The following is a 21,771-nucleotide window of genomic DNA, read 5'->3' as shown; positions in this document are numbered from 1 at the left end:
GCTCTGCTCTGACAGACACACAAGCTCCAACAGAACCTGACCACTGAAGGCCATGAAGATGGAATGGTTCATCACTGGGTTAGTTAGAAAAGCTATCTACTGAATGGTCTTAGGTTCTCTCTTCTGGTGTCTGTTGGTGGTGGCTTCATACAGCCGAATCATTGGTCTTCTCGGGCTCTTCCCTCGCTAGACTAAAACTTTGGAACTATTGGAAAATTTTCCCTCTCCACAGAACTTGGAGCTTTAAGTTGCTCTTTAGATTGCCAAAGTAGTTATAAGTACGACAAGAGAATGCAAAAGCCAAGACAAGAAGTGTAATGTGTTACTATAATGGGAGAAGTGATAGTAATAGTGTTTGACATGTATCACAGTATTCCAAGGAGGAGGTTCAAGATCTAGAGACGTGAAAATGTTGTAAGAAAGCCAGTTGCTGCATAAATACACAGAAAGCAATGGGCTTGACATTCTCACAATTCCTATGATCATCTGAGCAAAACAGCTTCTCAGCTAAAGACATATTTCATATCCCCAGATGGAATTGGTGAAAGTAAGGCTATGTTCTGTCAACCTAAGCTGTCCAATTATGGAGGCACACATGCAGCGTAGCTACCAAAAGCCCCGATGATGAACCATTCTGATGTCTTATGTGGGGTTTATTTTTAAAAAACAATGGAGCCCTTTGTTACTGGTGCCAACCCAAGGCTCTGTCAGGGTCCCACTCAGCACTAGTGTTAGTTGTGGGCTGTTGCTGCCTTAAAAGACGCTGTTGCAATCATGTCCCCTGCATTTTCTTCTAGCATACTACCATCCTGAATACAAGCCAGTTCTCTAAAAGCAGAGGAGAGCCTGCTGTCTGTCAATACTTGTATTCAGAATCCACACTGACAGCATCTAGAGTCACCTCCCCATTCTGGATATACATACTACACCACAGAATTTTCCCTGTTTGTGTATTGGTGAGAATTATTACATCAATTTGAAATCAAAGCCAAATAATGAGAAATCCTACAGCAGCAGAACTGCACTCTTCTACTGTTAGAAACCGTGTATAAACAATCTTTCCGCAGTGATGGTCAAGGGCACAGATACATGTATGTCTGCAGCCATGGCTCACATCTTCTGGACTGGCTGGGTTGTTCTCACAAGATTAGAAAAGAAGGTGTGAAGATCATGTTATGCTTCTGTCAAACAGACCTGGTTCCATGGCTGGCTTGGGGCATAAATCAAAGCACCAGCACTCTGGACTAATTTTTGCCAGCTTGCTCACATCCATAACTGCTCCAATAACACAGGTTTTCTGGAAGAGGGAAGTGCTTGGTCTGCACCCCTCTTCTCATGAAGAACAAGCCTATTTTGAAAGATCAGAAGAGGGAAGATGATTAAAATAATTATTACAGCATCTTTGTGAAACCTGAGTTTTTTCTAACTGTTGAGGAAGACTCAAAAGGAGAGAATTGTTCTGTTTCATTAGAAGAAGAGATCGTAGTCTGATCTGATTTTATTTGACTTGTTAAGTGACTGAGTTGACTGACCTCTGATTTCTGAATCTTTGAGAAGGAGAGATTAGAAGGGAAAAGCATCTGCTGTTACACAGTTGCCAAGGCCAAGTAATTGGGTTACACACTCCACTTACAAGAGTCATCTTGCTGAATATTCTGTGTTAGTCTACAATTAGAAAGCATCTCTCCTGACACACCATACAGTTGAATTTTTGAGGTGCTTTGATCTCCTTGCTGAGGTCAGAGTGGGCACTGTATACAAGAGCATTTACTGATTTCTCATTCTTGCGAGCAGTGCATTTCACTGTGAAAGTTCCTCTGTGACAGTTGGTATTACAGCAAGGGTGAGGGGGAAATCCTCCACCATTCATCCAAAATACCATTTCAGAAGGACCTCTGTACTGTTTGTTCTTATCTGCTACTGAGTTGCATTGCTTTACTTCTATTGTGTTTTGATTCTAGGAGTACCGTAGTTCTTGTTCTCCTGGTGTTCTGCATATGCTTCCTAGTGGCTTGTATTATGTACTTACATGTCACACGAGTACAAGTAAGTGATGTAAGATTTTATGACTATTCTGCCTTTTGGTCACTATGCTTTGTTTGTCCTTTGGAATATGAAGCCATCAGCGCATGCTTCACGGATTCACAGAGTCTCAAATCTATATGCTTTTCAAGTTCATTGCTAAGTAACATATTAGGCACTTCAAAACCAAAGATGGGTCACCTGAAAGTAGACTATTTTTTTTTTGCATGAGTAATCATTACAGCAGTGTAGCATTCAGTGCCATTAACGCTATGCTTTTTGTCTTTTTTTGCTACGTCTTCCCTGAATACCTAGTCCTAGCTACTGAATCATTCCAGTGTTCAGATAAACAGCTGCTTTAACCTGACTTTTTCTCCTTTCTGACTACAGAGTACACTAGTTCTCCCTTCCATTCCGACTGGTATCTGGGTGTAAAGTCCTGCTAACTTCCCCTCTGTTTTCAAAACTTTTCCTGCCAAAGCAGCAGCTGTTTTCATGGTAAAGCACAATGTTTTGCACACACAAGCCTTGGCCTTTTCAAAACCTTTAGTAATGATTAATTCTCCTGCATTACATTTTCACAACACTAATGATGCAGATGGACATTTGGTTGTTGTCGGAGAGAAGTAGGTCTGCCAGATCAAAATAAAACATCAACCGACTAATTTTCTGATGAAAAAAATCTGTAGCGGCTTAATCTAAATTTAGTCCAATGTCAAGACAAATATCAGGAGGAAACACCTACTCAGTTAATCAACTTTACTGATTATCACATACTAATTTTTAATTAAGAAAAAAATGCCCTTTGGAAGGAGGAAAGTAATTGTTTTCATGGAAACATGAATAGAATATTAGCAGAGTATCTGGTACAGAGCAGATCTTTATAAACTTGCACAGTTATCTGGGAGTAGTTTTGATGACCTCTTTTGTTTCATAAAGGCACAGTAGTTTATCATCTGTTGTCTTGTCTATGGATGGTAGAAACACAGGTGAAGTTTGTAGGAAATTGCTCCTCTTTATGCCATTTCCCTGGGGCTACTGGAAACTTAAGGTTTGTTCCAGCTGTTTTGGCAGTCAACAGCATTTGAATTTGTTCCAGGTTCCTCTAGAGATTCAGCACCTTACAGGATCAAATCCAGCATTAGAAAAATAAAGAAATATAAAACCTCAGAATATTACAGTTTGAAATTTTGTGGGGAAAATTTGTCTTACATAGTAAATAAAAGACAATGAATATGCTATGCATAATGAATATAGAATTGCAAACTGGTCACTCCCCTATTTTAATCAGTCTTCTGGCACTTATTTGCTATTTTACACTGGAGAAGTGACTCAACTTCTTCATACTTTAGCATCAAATACCTCACTCATAAACCCACTATAATAATGTTTTACTGTATCAGTTGCCTAGCGTTTTGGGGATCTGACAGTACTTATTTAGTCAATAAAAATTCCACAAAGAAAAGAAAACAAAGAAAATTAAGCCCAAAATGTTATACTATCATAAAAGAGCAGATGCAATCTTAGAATGACCAAAAGTCAGAAGAATAAATCTTTTAAGTGTCACTCAGAGTTTTAATTCAGACATGCCTCATACCTTACCTTTTAAAGGTTTATTTGCCTTTCTAACCCAATAGCCTAGCATGTCAACATTTAGAACATATACGTACCACACAGCAAAAATAAAATGTCTTTGCAGTCTGTCAGGACACATTGTCTTTGACTCTGCGTTTTGCTTTGTCACTATGCAGCATTACCTTCAAACTATGGGGATTCTGTCTTTAACAAGCAGTAGATAACTTATTTGGCTGCAGACTGAATTAATGGGATATATATATATATATTTCCTTCAAACAAAATTATTATTTTGTATTTTATTTATAGGGATAAAAACACACATGTTCCACCTCATGTGTGTATAGGGTTTTGGTCTAGCTGGGTGGACAACTTGATGCGTAAAAAACCGTCTGGATGATCACATTCAGAGCATATCAGTTTATGGTTGTCCTCTACCTGGAAGCCAGTGATAAGTGGGGCACCACAAGAGTTTATCCTGGGACCTGTCCTGTTACACATTTTTAACAATGACCTGGAGAAGGACATGGAGTATACTCATGTCAGTTTTTCAGGGGACTCCAATTTTGGGAGAATGGCCAACACACTGGTAGAGTGACCGTTGAGGGGGACCTAGGCAGGTTGGCAGAATAAGCCAACAGGAATCTTATGACATACAGCATGGATAATGCAAAGTCCAGGCCCTGAGAAGGAATCACCCCCTTCAATGACACAGGCTGGGGACTGACCAGCACTGAAAAAATGGTCCAAGAGGTCAAGACAGACCCTACTGTTGGGCCCCTTGATGTCCCTTCCAACCTGAACTTTATGATAGTGATGAATAAATGCAGAAATAGTCTCTCTCTTTTTTCATAGTGTAATTTTGGACACTGCTATATCCCCTCACTTGGGAAACAGCTTTTCAGTCTGAGATTCTTAAGATTCAGGGGTTTTGTTCTAAAATATGCTCACTGTTTTATGAAAGGTGATATACCTCGGGTATCCCAATATATTTTACTGATGCTAACGAACAGTTAAACTGGTTTCTGGTATAGCCAATTAACTCAGGTCTGTAATATAAATCTACTATTGATATTACATTGGTTGTTCCCCACTGACATTTACATGGACTTAATCCATACTGAAGCCAGAATATATTTGCAGATCACACGTGTTGTTTTCTTTTTTCTGTAATTGCTGTATTCTCATGTTTCACAGCCCAGATGAAGTTGATTCACGTATAACTATCTCAAACTTTTAATTCGTGGTCACACATACAGGGGAGGAGTTTCAATACATGATTTGTGTTGTGCCAAGGCCACAGAAGCCCTTCTGTATGGGTACTTTGCTGCCTGCTGGAAGTTATGCTTTTGATGTTGATGATACCCATGAAGTGAAGACCTTTTCTTCAGGACTGGTGACTTTCATCCAAAAATTAGGTGTTTGCTTGCTCCATTTGATCTTAAGTCAAATCCAGCCTTGATAAGTCTGAACCCCTTCCTTTTAAGGGACACAGGATTGTTCCCACTTTAAATCTGATTGTTTCCTGGAGTTGATTCTTGCCCCTTGAAGTCACTGGAAGAAGTCCTGTAGTCTGAAAGATGTATCATGGATCCAGTAGATAACAGATGCCCCAAACATTGTAAATGCAAGTGGAAAAGAAGGAAAGCAGCTTTCCCTTAAAACAGAGTAGATCAGTATGACTGGAAGAAGCATAACTACTAGAGCCTGACAGACTTATCCTTCCTTTCTTACCTTCTGTCACTGGCCTCATATATGCTCACAGCTGCACGCACTTCACATACCACCATGATACAATCAGGGTAAAAATGGAGATGAGCAAGAGATTCACAAGACTCCATTCCACTAGTCATTTTTGTTCTCTTTCTGCTCTGACAAATTCAATATTTTTAATCAGTCCTGATAATTAAAACTACCCTGGCATTTAATGTGGCTATTATTGCAGAAGACACAAATACCACTCCAAAATTCTATACTACCATAGCATGTTCTCTTGGATCATAACTTGTGGCTGATAATTTGCAAGGCAAAAGATGCTTTGGGTATTTTCCTCATGAGAATAAAATCAAATGCCATCCTAATTTATTATTTGCGTTATGAGAGACATCCTACTAACCTTTCAAAGACTTTTGATGATAGTGTGATACAATGTATAGTAATAATAATTTCACATTTATTTCCTCCAAAAATGCAATTACCATTAAAACACATGTACACAATAATAACTGCATGCTTGTTTCATAATTTGCAGTGCAGGCAAAATTTCCATATCCCTTATTCACTTCTTTTTATAGACTACTAAAAAATAACAACGCCCATTTAAAAAAATGTTTTTAAGTCTTTATCTATAAATCTTTTTTTTTTCTTCCTTAGTGTTTTCCAGGGTGCCTGACAATACAAATTCGTACCATTTTGTGTATTTTTATTGTGATCTTAATATACTCCGTGGCTCAAGGATGTGTGGTGAGTATTTAAATCAAGTATTGCTTAATTTAGCATGCTGTTTAAAGAACAACCTGGTATGGATCCCATAAACACATACCATATTCTCATCTGGTGAATTCCTACTCTTTTTATTATTCATACTTGCAGAGCATGTTTCTTCAAAATTAAAGCCTTTTGCTATAATTTGAACTTTCACTGCCCTGAGCAAGAGTGTTGAATTAGGAATGACAAAGCTATTAGCAGATTACACAGATAATACCTAGTCAACACCTATAGAAATTTTTATATTAAACCTTAGAATCACATAGTCTGCTGATGTCATGTACTTTACGGGAAAACTATTTTTAAATGTTCAACTTGCTTACTAGTTCAATGGCTACAATTTTGTGACAGACAAGGCATGGCGTCAAACATTACTTATTTCTATGTGGCAACGTATAGAACATATTTCTGTGTAATAACAGAGGGATATTTTTAGTCTGGGCAGATCAGAAAAGATAACAAAATCTTAAAATATGGACAGTATTGTGTAATGAGATGAGATGCTTACACTGTGCTACTTATATCTAATTCACATCTAATGTCTAGGAAGCTTCTCTTGTATGAAGTGAACTTGCTCAATACTTCTGAAAACTGAGCTTCTTTTACTGTAGATTAGCAGCTAGTTCAACATGGTGGACTTGAATGTCAAATGGGATTTCAACTTCCACCTCCTAAGTACTTGGCATTTAGTTGCCTTGTCAAATTCCTAGCACTCAATTTCAGCATTTTGGCTGCTAATGCTAATGAATTAAACATGTCAGAGTACCCAAAGGAAAGAATCCCCACAAAAATAGCACACTAAACACAATTGGAAATGCTGAGGAGGCAGATGTCTCAAATCATGCCTCTCTGCGGGATTTAGGCAATGTGTTCTGACCAACGGGAAGACAATGATTTCATGAGCAATTCGCAGTGCTAGCTGAGATGCCAAGCCTCTTCTTTTGTATTTTAAGTATTCACTCATCCCTGGACCTGCCCTGACAACATCTACCAAGCTGTTCCCCATGAACTGAATGGGTCTGTGAATTCCAATGTCCTGAGATGTACCAGGAATTACTGATGTTCAGACATTTCTGGGAATCCCTGAACATCAGCTGTGTGAGTAGCACACAGTCCTAACAGCACACAGATATATATGTGGTTCTTAATGTGTGTATAAGCCCAAAATGCGTAGAGATGTGCAGTGTCTCCAGGCTGCCTAGCATCTCAGCTAGTCCTGTGTATCTGACTTCGGGTTTGAGATTAATATTATGAGAGCTGGAACCTTTGTGGATCAGCCCCTATAGATCTGACACTTTGACCAAATGAAACAAGCACCATTGTTGCCACTTAAAAATGGTGAAAATGAGAAACGGACACCATAAGGCCTAAGGCAATGTTGAACACCCATGGAAGAAGGTCAATTAGAATTCAGAAGTTCTGGCCTCCAACTAGGCAGTGAGCATTCAGTTACAACTTAGAATAGGTCAGAGATATAACTTTATTGAAGCAAAAAGAGCCTGTAACCATTGAAATGCTTAGGAGAAATGTTTAATCAGTAGAAATTACTAGTTCCTGCAAAGTAATGCCTCTAGAATTCTCAGCTAGCAGAGGAGCTAGGTGTCGAGGTTTCACTCTTAGTTGTATAGCAGATGGTGTTTTCCTGGATGGATTGCACATCATTTATGAAGCTTTCATGCATGCCTATGTTTTTGGATGAGTTTAGTATGAACCGCATTTTTGAGGATATTGAACAAAATCACATTAAAAGGATTTTTCACTTCACTGTCTCTCATTTCATAATGTTAGCCATTATGAGTTTAACTCACATTTTATCTGTTATGTCTCATCTTTTTAAATTACTACAACCCCCTGTAAAATATATTGCTTAATCACCTTTCAGGTTGTCAGTTATTTTACAGCATGCTATAAAATTTCATTATCAGTGGTTAGGATGAGATAAAAAGGTCTAATAACACACTTCAAAAGAGAAGCTTAAGTACAGGGCAGGGCTTATGTGATGGTGCCTGTTAAAATCAATTTCACACTACCATCCCACTCTCCCCGTTTATGCTAACTGTTATCCCCTGCCTTCATAAGGGGTGAAGGTTGGAGTGCAATTAAAACTGGAGCTCTAGGGACTTGCACTATTTGCCAGAAATTCCTTTCTTCCTTGGGTAATAGCTCTGAGACGCGTATATGACATTGCCTTTGGAAAAAGCAAGTTAAATTTCCTTAAATTTCCCATAAGAAATGCACTAAAACATTTTTTTATTTCCCAGTCTGGGAAGGAAATGGAACTCCTTGGATAACTGAAATGGCAGGGATAATTGAAGATGAGGCCTTGTATTTAAGTCATATGTGATAGCAGAAGTAGCTCTGAGGTGGAGAAAAGTTGTTATTGATGTTTAGCTTTTCAGTCAAAGATTAAAAAATGTTTTCTTTTATATCTGATTAATTGAAATTGATACAATTTACATAACCAATAAAACAAACACATTTCTTTCTGTGGTCTGTGCAAGAACATTTCTCACCTGCACGGCCACATAAAATGTTTACTGAAGTTCCTTAATTTTGCAGGAATATGTTGGCTTGAGAATCTCTTGTCTTTGAGCACTGAGAGGGAAACTATTCAACTAAGCCCAGACTTTAAGTGTTGGCCTTACTAGCATCTAATGAACAAAGAGTGTCTGCCACCTAAAACTGAGTAAAGTGTTACAGGAAAAGGATAGAGATTTTATTAGAGCGGTGAGCTGGATAGGAACTCCATGGCCATATTTTCCTAATTAGAAAGGAGGAACTAGAGTCAGTCCCCATAGCCGCTGCATTTCTGTTCATGTCATATTTAACTTTCTCCCCTTCTCACCTCTCCTGTCTTTTCTAGGTTGGTTGTATGCCTTGGGTTTGGAATACCAATTCCAGCAGTTCAATAGTTATCATTTCTCCTGGTGGAACAAATAAAACGATGAATGAACTTCCATGTGACACAGCCCACTACGCTTTCCTTTCCTGTGTAGTGGGGACTCTCACCTTGGCAATATTTCTACGTGTATCTTCCTTGCCAAAAATGATTCTCCTGCTTTTTGTTACAATTTTGTACATAGTTATTCTGGAACTCAGTGGTTACAGAAAAGCAGTGGGGTAGGTATCTCGCAAAGTTAAAGTAATAGGTGTTTCTGTATAGATAGTCATGACATTGACTACTATTCTGTGAATTGTCCTCTAAGAGCTCTGTAATGTATATATATATATAAAAAATAGCCAGTAGAACATAAGAAATACTTAAGCCATCCTCTCCCCAGCAATTGCAGGATCTAGTAATATCCATCAACAGGAGATCAGCTTTTGGGAACTAGCAACTGTTTCCCCATTTTTCTGTAATTTTATGTTAACATACCTCAACTGAACATACTGCAGTCTAATTATAATATGAAATAGAAAAACATGGTTAAAACTTCGTTTCCATATTTCAGCAACCCTCAGTCAATTCCAATGTCATTTAAGCTTTTGAGCTTTTGAGTTGTTTTATATTTCCTATTTAAAAGCATGCACACACATTACAATGATGTATAGCATTATAAAACCGTCAAGAAGTTGAATGTTGGTGTGATGCAGTGATCAGATTTACTGTCAGTCATCTCCCTGCCCGTAGGAGACTCTTCAGAAAAGGCTAGTGATTTAGGGGGTACACACATGTTCTAAACTAAAGATATAGTATTACAAAATATGCAGTGTTAGGTATTAGAAAACCTGGAATAATGCGTTTACTTTCCTTTTATTTTTAAGGGGTGGCTCCTTTTATATGCGTGGCTATGAACCAATACTAGCCATATTGCTATTTTCTTGCGCTTTGGCACTGCATTCCAGGCAGGTGGACTTGAAGCTGCGTCTGGACTACCTCTGGGCTGTGCAGGTAAGTCGTAGGACTTCTCTTTCTAGTAACCGTGCACACAAAATGATGTCTGACTTTTTGAATGATGTCTGACTTTTTGAATTGGCTTGCAAATACTTTCAGAACAAATTAGTTCAACTAAGACACTTTCAAAATTTTTCATGTCTCTTGGGGTTTACAGAGAAAAAAATGTTAGAGCTTTCTTTCTACCGACCTACAAAATTCATTTGCTCTGGAGAAGTGATTTTTTGTTGTTGTTTGTAGTTGTTCCATAATAGTACATCATTAATGATGTAATGTATTTATATCTAAGGTGGATTATGAATAGAGAGAATTTCAAACATGGGAAATTGACTGTTAACAATATAAACTTGATATAAAGAAATTAAATCCATGGGGTTTTTTCATCTTATAATACAAAAAGAGGTGACAATAAGTTGATATTCAGGCAAACTGAAAAGAAGAAAATAAAACTGATAAAAGGAAATACTTACACCCGTATCATGCCATGAAACTATGGAACTCTTCCCCAAAGGAAGATCAGAAATTTATTTAGATACTGAGTGCATGGACTTTTTTTTGAAAATATATTTCTTATCATAATCACAGAGAAACCTGTAGAAACTATATTAGCAGTAAGCAGGGCCATCAGGAAATGTCTCCCTCCTGTCATGCCTCTCAGCAGTCCTATTCCCATCTCCAAAGTGTTTCACCCTGAGGGAAGGAGAAAGTTGAAGAAGATGAAAGTTTGTTTTGCTGGAATTTGGAAGTTGCCTTTATGATAAATCTTACACTTTTTCACTCTTGTGGTTCACAGAGATCACATCCTGTTCTCACCTACACCCTGTTAACTATGTTGTTAAGAGGACTGTATAAATCATTATAGTGCTTGCTTTTATGTGTAAGATCAAGACTGGCACACATGGGTTAAACACATCTGGCTCTACTGTGTTACTTGGAATGGAGAATTTGGGAATGACGTAGCTCTATTATCTTCTACTCTTAAAGTTTTTCTACCTAGCAGTTAAGGTCTGTTGGGATTTTTTGCTTGTCTTGATGTCCAAGACCGTGTTCACCTGCTTTATGATTTAAGTTTACCTTGTTCTATAATTTCTGTGGACTCTGTGCTGTTTAACTGAGTCAACAATGCATGATCATTTAATTTTTGTTCTATAACCCTCAGTATTGATAGGTGCTGTGCCTGTCAGCCTCAGAAGTTTGTTTTGGACAAACTGGTAATAGTTTCTGCTTGTTGTAGTGCCAAATATAGTTTTCAGGTGGAAAAAAAAAAATCCCCTGACTTTGAAACTCAGAGCAGCACGTGACTAGCTGTATAGCAGCTATCTTTACATAGGTTGGCACATGGTGGAGGTATGTGAGTGCCATATGATCCGTGAATATGAGGCCTTCTGTGTGTTTTTCCTGGCCATGAAATAGAGTAGCAAGCAGGAAGATAGTGTTTTGCTATCCTGTTTTGCTTTCAACAGGTCAAGGGTGAGTTCCAGCAACTTAAATGCTTTTTGCCATTACAGCTACTGTGACTTGCATGGTGAATTTTGCATTCCTAAGGAATGTACTGCTTAAAGGTTCTTAGTTTTAAGTTGGCTTTTTATTAGCAATCAATTAGTTTTAAAAATTCAAGTACAGGAAACTAATGGGATGCTTGCCTGCTGAAAGACCAGACCTGGACAATAGTAAAGGAAGAAGTATAAACTACTTCTGTTTTCTTGGGGCCAGGTTTTACAGAAATAATACAATAGTCATCTACCACTATTGTTAAAACCATTGTGCACTTACTCCGAAAGACAATAAGGGGAGTTAAGACATATTGATGCCTATCAAATTTCAGTAATGTCCAGTGGCATCTTCAGGTACCATTTCAAAAAGTGCTTTTCATTTGAGAAGATCCAATACCATTTTCAGATCTTCTCAATTGCAAATCAGGTACTTATGTGGTACTGTCTTGTCTGTGAGATTTGCATGATAATAATCAGAAAGGAAAAAAAAAAAATCAGTGTAGGTAGAAAATGCGGAAATCGGATCAACATAACAACCATTCTTTGAAATGAGTATGCTGGGTAGATGCTTGGCGTCTTTGATGATCTGGGCATATTCCCTTGTTCTTCTCAGTTCCACATGGAAGATCTATTCCCTGTACAATAAATAACAGTGGAAAACATGTAAGGAATGTTGTCCTGATTTCCACTTTTTGTACTGGTTGTAAATGATATTGAATACAAGGGCTAATTAACATAACATGCAGGAGTACCGTCGATATGGATGTTACAGAAGTGCTTATGGTGCTTATCTATACGAATGGATAAGCAAAAAAACCCTTTATCTTTGTACTTATTAGACTCTTTGGCATAGTAAAAATCTGAGTATTAAAAGCTCTGGGACAACTGTTGATTGGAAATACCTATATGTTAAAAGTGCCTTTGAATAGTTAGCAAACTCCAAGCTACTAATTTAACAATCTTTAAGAGGAGACAAGGGTAAAAAACCCCTTCCTGAGTGACAGTTTTCTCTAGCTGCTGGACTGCAGGAGCCCTGTATATGGTTACACAACCTTTTTGGTCATGTTTCTCTACAGCCACAGTACTACTCACCCTTCAACCATGTTGGCTTATCCTGGTTACATTCTTGGTGTCAGAAGTTTTAGAAAGACCATTGACTTAGTGCACAGGGACCATGGAGATTTTCTTCTGTTTTACAAAGTGAGCATGCTGGTTCTTTGTGCAAACACTGAATTGCGTGAACGACCCAGTAGCCAGCCACTGCTATGTTAAAGGTTTTCCCAAATGGTACAACACGTATTTTTAGGAAGCTTCTCAGTTACCGGCTTACAACTGGGAGAATTTCAGATTCAAGGGCTATTCTGGAAGCTGTAAGCACTTTGTTTGCATCCTTTTAGTAAGGTTTATTATGCGGCTATGTCATGGTTTACCCCCAGCCAGCAACTAAGTACCATGCAGCCACTTGCTCACTCCTCGCCCCCCCGGTGGGATGGGGAGGAGGATCAAAAAAAGGTGAAACCCATGGGTTGAGATAAGAATAGTTTAATAATTGAAATAAAATAGAGTAATATAATAATATTAATAATAATGATGAAAAGGCACATAACAAAAAGAAAGAAAAAGAAAACCCAAGACAGACAAGTGATACACAATGCAATTGCTCACCACCTGCTGACCGATGCCCAGTCCGTCCCCAAGCAGTGATCAGCCCCTCCTCGCCAACTCCCCCAGTTTCTATACTGGGCATGCCGTTCTACGGTGTGGAATATCCCTTTGGCTGGTTGGGGTCAGCAGTCCTGGCCGTGCTCCCTCCCAGCTCCTTGTGCACCTCCTCACTGGCAGAACATGGGGAACTGCAAAGTCCTTGACTTGGAGTAAGCACTACTGAGCAACAACTACAACATCAGTGTGGTATCAACATCATTCTCATCCTAAATCCAAATCACAGCACTGTACCAGCTAATAGGAAGAAAATTAATTCTATCCCAGCCAAAATCAGGACAGACTAATCCTGTAAGAATGTTCTCAGATGAATAAAACCATTTGTGGCATAAGCTGCAATAAAAAGGATTTCATAGATATTTTCATTTACTTCATCATGAACAACAAACAGCCTAGTACTAACTAAATGACATTTTAAACACTGAAAGTATCCTGCAATTGATACCATTATTAATAAGAATATATAGAGAGACGCTCAGTAGTCTATGCTAAGGTCTGAAGAAAACCCATTTCCATAGATTTTTGTCTGCCAGATCAGGAAAAAAATGTATTTTGAGGAAAAGCAGATTTCAAACAAGAAACACTGATTTAGAAAAATGATACAGTTTCAAGAAATGTTAATCTAATTTCTGTGCATCTAGGTTATGTAACCAAAACCAAGATAATGCAGTATGATTTATGTACATTGTGGAAAAAATACATTTTTCTGATTGATGATAAGTTGTTAAAACATTTATATTTGTACTTACTGTTCACACATCAATGGTGTTACAGGTTCTTGTTGATTTTCCTCGTTTTTTTTCTGTGCCAAATGTAACCTTTCTGAATATCACAGGATTTCCAGAAAACACCAGTTGGGGTTTTTTGGGGTTTTGGTTTGGTTTGGTTTGTTTTTTTTAAACAGTGGGAGGTGAATTTCTTTTTCTATATAACGTTGTTGAGTAACTCAGTGTGCCTCATATGACAATAACTGTGAATAGCAAATATAGCAGCATTTCACTTATTTGTGACTCATAATCACTTTTGCTTATGCAAATTATTCAATGAAACTGGAAAAAAAAGAATGGACAAACAAATGCAAGCAATAAATTTATGAAGAAGCTTAAACTACCAAAAAAAAAAAGGAGTTGCTCCCTCACTCAGGATTTGTCAGGGGAGGAAAATAATAATGCAATGATGTGACTGATTGTTGCATTCTTTAGCGAATATTAGAATATCATTCAACTGTCTTTTCTAAGCCGAGACACTTGTAAGAAATATGTATTTTACAGTCTGCAAGCAAGACTTGCCGGGTGTGCTTGCACTCCCTAAAACCCTGGCCCTACAGCAGCAGTGAGATGGGGCTCTTCCCCGGGGTTTTAGTGCCACCTTCAGGTACCAAAAGTGATGTTTCTGCAGCATCTTTTTAGCTGTATCTTGAAACAATGGATTTTCCTGTGATAACTCTTCAGTCAGTGACATTGCTACAGCATTTTTATGCTTACTAAACAGTCACCTTGATAACTCAGGTGATACAACCGCTCAGATCACTTCCTGAACAGAGGGTGTGTAACCAGTTACCAGCATTGTAAAACCTGTGGGATGCTGTGTAACTTTGTAAAATGCAATCACTTTTCATGAATACCAAACAGGTACAAGTAAAAAGCAGAATGTGAAAAATGATGTTGCTCATACCTATGTATTTTCTTTCTTGTTTATTTTCACAATAATCTGCCTTGTTTTTTGAGCCAGTGACTATTGCATAAACATCATGCTGGCAGCTTTTCTTAATTAACCAATAGGAATAGGGGCAAACAGACAAAAGCCTGGATGCTGTTTAGCTGTCTAGGTAATATTTCCACCAGGAATGTAAATACCTCTGATCCGTGCTATTTTAATCTTCTTTCTCCAGGCCCAAGTATTCCTTCTCCCTTCTCAGTGTCTGTTTTGCCTGGGAAGGATTGATGCCTACACATCCTTTTGTCTCAGCTGCTCAAAGAGTAGGCAGTAGGAGTTTGTGAGTCACAAAGAGGAAAGACAGTTTTCATTGTATTCCCCTGAAGGGCAGAAAGCAAGAAGCTGGAAAAAGGTCCAGAAAATATCAATAATTGGTTTACTTTCCTCCCCATAGAGCCATGTGATGGGTTAGTTTTAAGAGTCCTCACTACTGAACATGACCAAGTCTTTTTTTACCTCACCTTCACTCCTTTTCTTCCCTTGCAAGAGACACAAGGAGATCTTCCCCAGGCAGCTCCTGAGAGAACTCTGTCTTAGGCAGTGCAGGGAGAGAGGATGGATACTCAAACTCTAGGCAGTAGTAGCTGAGAAGGTACACTTCAGTTCAGGTTCCTAGCAGATCACTTTAATAAAGATAGGATGTTAGACATTTGATATGTCTGGATGGTGTAAGTGCAGTCCGTGCAGAGACTTGGGCTAGGGTACCAGCAACAATAGAGCAGTATTAACCTAGTGTATGGTCTAAGCCAATATACCTTACTTTTCAACATGATGAAGTAGCTCAGAAGAAGTGCAATGCTAATTCCATGAATGTTCTGCATCTAGGTCTGGGGCAAGGTCAGGCAGAGCTAACACAGCTTATTCTTCATGGCACTGCATTGCCCCACATAGGTATTGCCAGTGCAAATGTCTCCCTGAATGACAGAACTGGCTAGGAAAAGCCTGACCTGAAATAGGCCAGGGCACAAACAGCTACAAGCACTTGACCTACATTCCCCACGTTCTGCTGTTTGCATAATCTGTCTCTATTTCGAGTTTGCTACCATTACCCACCATGGCATTATTCAAGGGCTTTCCATGCCCTTGGTAGCTTTCATCTCATTTCTGGCAACTGAACCTTCTCAGAGTCAAAATTGTAGTTAACAGTTTTGCATCCAAAGAGGGGAAGAGATGTTTGCTAGGTGTGCTGGAAATGTAGCATTCTACGGTGTGTCTTAGCAATGGTGACATCCTTGATGCCCTTCCCTGCTCTTAGAGGATTTTGCCACCCCTTCAGTCATGACTTCGGTGGTTTGGTTTGAGCCACTAGCTCATCACTCAAGAGCTCAGTTCTCAACCTCTTAGTCATGGCTATGGTCCCATCATTGTGAATATTGTCACACCCGTACCTGCACACACGCAGTCGTGTCACTGGCATCTCTCTCCCAGTAGTTTCCTGACCATACTGAAGTGAGACAGAAAAGCCATCACATGCCTTAAAGTTCTATCAGGAGGAAATAAGCAGAAAACCAACAGGCTAGAGTGTGCTTTCACATTTATTTTATGTTGGTATATTAGAATTGTCTTTTATTTCTGTGCATCAAATGCTGAACAGAAGTCCAGCAACATGACCAAGGTCACAAGGGTCTGCTTCAGTGCTGGCAGCTTTGTCCTTGTGCTGTGGCTTGCTCTGAAACCTTTGTTGTGAATCACACACAACGGTAGGAAACAATTGATATTGCTGAAGCACCTTCTCAGGCATGTCTTCCAAAATGAACACTTCGATCCATGACTGGGCAAGGTGCAGGAACCTGATCACACATTTCCAGATCAGAAATGAACAGCAGCTGCCAGTGACTGAGCAACATCACTATCCATGCAATGTGTCAAACTGATTACTCCACTTACCTACCCCTGCTTGGTTACTTTGACTTGTCCAGAAGTCTCTATGCCCTGGCCCAAAGGTGTATTGTCCTTTAGTCTGCTGTCCTTTAGCGCTGGTGAGGCCGCACCTTGAATACTGTGTTCAGTTTTGGGCCCCTCACTACAAGAAGGACATTGAGCTACTGGAGCGTGTTCAGAGAAGAGCAACAAAGCTGGTGAAGGGCCTGGAGAAAAAGCCTTATGAGGAGCGGCTGAGGGAGCTGGGGTTGTTTAGTCTGGAGAAGAGGAGGCTGAGGGGAGACCTGATCGCCCTCTACAACGACCTGAAAGGAGGTTGTAGTGAGGCGGGGGCTGGGCTCTTCTCCCCGGTAATTAGCGATAGGACGAGAGGAAATGGTCTCAAGTTGCGCCAGGGGAGATTCAGGCTCGACATTAGAAAGAACTTCTTCACTGTTAGAGTTGTTAGGCATTGGAACGGGCTCCCCAGGGAGGTGGTGGAGTCATCGTCCCTGGAGGTGTTCAAAAAACGTTTAGATGTGGCACTTCAAGACATGGTTTAGTGGACATGGTGGCATCAGGTATACGGTTGGACTTGATGATCTTTGAGGTCTCTTCCAACCATAATGATTCTATGAATCTATGATTCTATGTTCTGCCCCATATTGTATTGGTAGCTTAACCGAGAACCTTAAACATTCCTAGGAAGAAAGCAATAAAAAAGTTCTTGTTCAAAAAATAGAGGAATGGATAAGCAACCCAAAACATTTTTTTTTATTCAGAGCATGAATTCGGTTTGCAAATATCTCTACTGTCGTCAGAGTAAAATTTCCCATATTCCAGTATGATGCAAAAATGGAGTTGTAAGCTTGGTTTGGATTTTCAGTTGGAACAAGCTTTTTGTTTTTACTATGAGAACACTTAAATTCCAACAGTCAGACAAAGTGCAAGAGGCCATTACACATGTTTATAGACAACAATAAGTCAGAGACAGAGTTATGCCACCAAAATAGGGGAAGGATATTTTAAGAAAACAGCATATGAAATTTAAAGAGCAAAAAAAGTGTCAGGAAAACAGCTCACAACCAGGAAATAGACACTTGCTTAGAATAAAAATTTCAGGTGTATTTCTTGCAGAGCTTAGCTGCTATTTAATGTTCACTGATATTTCACCTCTGGAATAAATTCTGATTCTTATTACACAAATTAGAGGAGGAGCTGAGAATTTATTTCAAAAGGGAATTATTCTTGAAGAAGTTAGGTTTATAAAACCAGTTCTCTTTCAGCATTCTTTCTACTTGTAAAGAAATTTAAGAATACAGAAGTAAAATGCAAGGCAAAGCAAACTGTGTGATTTGAATAAGAAGGTTGTTCCCTAAGTTTTGTCATGGAAAGCAAAAATTAGTTTCCTGAAAAAAAAAATCACATGAAAAGAATACAGTAAGACTATACGAAGGCAAGAGGTGACTGGTTTTCTCCTACTTAGACAGGAATGGATAGTCAGAAAAGCATATGGACTTTGTAATAGATCAGGATAGTAAATTCTAGATATAAAAGGGACAACAACAAATATTAGAGCAGATTCTTCAGTGCTTTATGTGATTGTAGTTTCTCAACAATGCCTGAGAATTTGGCCTTCCAGTCTTCTGCTGACTGCAACTAGATAAACAAAATCATATTGGGATCACGGCAAAAGATCTGGGTTACAGTTGTGTGAGTGTGACCGAAGAGCAAAGAATAAGCTGTGATTTCGATGAGATGAATTACATGGTACTGATCAAATGTTTTCTAATTGAAATGAGAATATGGGGCCAAAAGTCACTCTAACAGCAAGGAGCAAATTCCAGAGAAGTAATTTTGCAGAAGAGTCTACTAAGGACTAGGCTGGAATTTGCAAACCTAGGAGTCCTAAATGAGATCCCTAGATATTCAGTATTTTTCCAATACGGAATCTGATTTTTAGAATTGTTTCCTAATGTGTGACTCCCACTAACTCCTGTGAGTCAAGACACTTGCAATAGGATTCGAGGACCTTGAGTTAAGGACTTCAGCTATGTTAACTCCTAGGTACTTTCTAAATGCTGTCATTCACATGAATGCTAGTATTTCTGTTGTGCACGGAATTTTCTGTGCACAGGAACGGTGTATGTTTTCATGACAAATACCAGAGTAATTAAAATCACCTTTAGAAATGCTAATTGTTTTTTATATTAAAATATTTTTTTAAACTGCATATCATTCTTAAGGATGTTCAATTTTAAAATCTTTTTCTCAGTTGAAGTTACTGTCTTACCACATCTATTTCCATTTTACTGCAAAATGACATAGGTTCGCTTTAAATATTGGTGATTCTCCAGGCTTCTCTTTTTTGAAAGGTCAATCAAATACTGCTGTCACTGCCTCCGCCTACCTGGGAAGTAATTGGCCTCCAAGGCCAATGTGCCTTAACTGGGATTATTCTAGTTTTTTGCTCTGTGAAAATATCAAGGGCACAGAGAACTACAGAAGACACCAATACCTTTAGCCCTGAAAGTGGTCATCAGCCCAGAGACTTTAGCTTGAATTACTAAGGACTTCAAGGGATTTTGCCCCGATGTAAAAGCATGGAACCATTCCCACTCTACTTTGCAGGCGTTATTTTGCTCAGTTCAATTTCAAAGGATGAATTAATAGAAGCTATTTGATGGCTTCAGCTAATTTTTTGCTTTTTGGAAAGGTTTTTCTTTTCCTCTATCCCCACAGGCAGAAGAAGAGAGAGATGATATGGAGAGAGTCAAGCTGGATAATAAAAGAATTCTCTTCAACCTGTTGCCAGCACATGTTGCACAGCACTTTCTTATGTCTAATCCAAGAAATATGGTAAACCAAGATAAATTTAAATACATGGTGATGTTGTATGGGTGTGACCCTGTGTAGCTTGGGTCACCTTTCAACTGTATGTTTTCAAGAAAGGCTTTGACTTTGGAAATTTCATTCATGTTAAAAGTAATAGTTTTGTAAAAACTTGTGTTCAAGAATTAGATTGGGATTATTTCTTCTTCCTCCTTCTCTGAAGAATTTTAATAAAAAGCAGGATAAGGGAATGTTGTGTCATTCAATGTCAATGCAGCCAAGGGTCTGCACACAAATCACTAATGTGTTTTCCGTCAATTTAGAATATTGGGATTTATCACAGCATTTCATGAGCTCATGGTTCTGAATGGTGAACTGCCTGACACTTCCATATGAACCACTCTAGTTCTAGAAATATGCTGCCATTACCAAACCCATCCATTTAAAGTTAAAAACAGAGAATTGTACACACCCAAGGAAGACACAGTAACTTTTAACATCAAAGGCTGCAGTGATTAAATAAATTGGTTCAGGAGGCCCTTACCAGAGTCCTTCCAGTGCAGCTGCAATACCTGCAGCACTGGAGTAGCTGTAATGGCCATGATACTGCTCTTGAGAGTATGGATCAATGTATTTGAGCCACAGAGGAATGGTTTTACTTTCTGTGAGCCCCCTAAATTCTTAAGCAGAAACCTTACCATGCAGAACAGCATTATATCGTTAACGTTGAATACTGGACTCTGCAACTCAGGGAAAGACATGAAGGAGCGAGGCTGGTTTTGTGCTGCAGAATTCAGTTTTCGCAAATTTTTCAATTTGTGCTGCAAATTGTTCCATCCTCTATTTTAGTTATAAAACAAAATTGGGGAAATGCAATTATATTTCTTATACAACAAAAACTCTACAACAGTTAAGACTTATTACAAAATTTTTACTCACTGCTTCCATGTCTAGACAGAAAAAAAGACTAAGTTGTTTTAAATGGGTTTAATACCTTAGGTGTTAATTTTCTTTTGCATTTTTGAGTGGAGAGATCTTCCAACATTTTTTTAATAAGGCTGGCTTTCTCTCTACCAAAAATAATGGCTTTTGTCCTAGCTATTGCTTAGCAGTAGAATAGATATCATAATAATGATGCCTGGTTTAGAATAATCTTTTAAAATAAAAACTATATCTGCTCATCAACTGCAGGACCTTTATTACCAGTCATATTCACAAGTGGGAGTGATGTTTGCTTCCATCCCAAATTTCAATGATTTCTACATCGAATTGGACGGCAATAATATGGGAGTCGAATGTTTACGCCTGTTAAATGAAATTATTGCTGATTTTGATGAGGTAAGGTCTAAACACTTTGTCTTTTGACCATATCAGTTCTACCAAATTACTATCGACAGAGATTATCTGTAGCTACTTAGCATTATCTTGACCTGCATAATAAACCAGTATGGTAAATTTCTTATTTAATTGTTGGTGTCCACTGGGCTTCTCCAAAGTGCCCGGTTTGTACTTTTAGGCACATGAGTCCGACCTCAAATTCCTCTAATATAGGAAGAGTATTAAAATGCTAGTTAACGGTAGTTTTTTCAATGACCTCAAGGTGGGCAAGCCTCAACTTACCAAAAATAATATGGTTTAATCAACTTGCACATATTATCTGATAACTGTGGTTGTTTGTCTAAAATATTATGTAATATTTAACAGTTTTATGTTTTAAACAAAGCTTATGGACAAAGAATATTATAAGGACATAGAAAAGATCAAGACAATTGGAAGTACATATATGGCAGCTGTGGGACTAGTACCTACTTCAGGAACTAAGGTAAGAAGATTTTACATGACGGTCATTTGCGGAGGAACATCAAAAACACAACTAACTCACTCTATGTGATTAAAGCTAACTTATATTACTTCTTTCCAACAGTTTAAATCTAAAATTCAAAGAACAACTGTAGCCTGAAAAGAAAAATTGCTATCCTAGCAGTTGCCTACATGGCCTCATTTGGGATTTCACTGTCTGCAGCTCTGGATTCTCTTCAAATTGGTGTATAGAGCTCCTAAGTCAGAGTGATAGAGTTTTAAACCTGGTGTCTTAGATGACCTTGTAAGATGCAGGGAAGAGGACACTCTAGGTGTAATGAATTGCTGCAAAACTAACACAAGAATATA

At 38.5% G+C, this 21,771-nt stretch overlaps 1 protein-coding gene across 1 annotated transcript in view; it reads left to right on the top strand.

The window, feature by feature from the left end:
* The window catches only part of LOC104163328 (adenylate cyclase type 1-like), a gene marked incomplete at its 5' end in the record, with an annotated part of 28,466 nt that extends 6,973 nt beyond the window's left edge, over positions 1 to 21,493 (top strand). The window contains 7 exons of the mRNA XM_009702306.1: positions 1,962 to 2,046; positions 5,971 to 6,060; positions 8,948 to 9,204; positions 9,850 to 9,976; positions 19,513 to 19,629; positions 20,794 to 20,940; positions 21,326 to 21,493. Of these exons, the coding sequence (XP_009700608.1) occupies positions 1,962 to 2,046; positions 5,971 to 6,060; positions 8,948 to 9,204; positions 9,850 to 9,976; positions 19,513 to 19,629; positions 20,794 to 20,940; positions 21,326 to 21,493 (991 nt within the window). The remainder of the gene's footprint in view (positions 1 to 1,961; positions 2,047 to 5,970; positions 6,061 to 8,947; positions 9,205 to 9,849; positions 9,977 to 19,512; positions 19,630 to 20,793; positions 20,941 to 21,325) is intronic.
* Positions 21,494 to 21,771: the final 278 nt, after the last annotated feature.

The sequence above is a fragment of the Cariama cristata genome, unplaced genomic scaffold, assembly GCF_000690535.1.
Source record: "Cariama cristata isolate BGI_N322 unplaced genomic scaffold, ASM69053v1 scaffold15636, whole genome shotgun sequence".
NCBI classification, from domain to species: domain Eukaryota; kingdom Metazoa; phylum Chordata; class Aves; order Cariamiformes; family Cariamidae; genus Cariama; species Cariama cristata.
The sequence above is the reverse complement of the archived record's forward strand: the minus strand, read 5'-3'. Positions and strand labels throughout refer to the sequence as shown.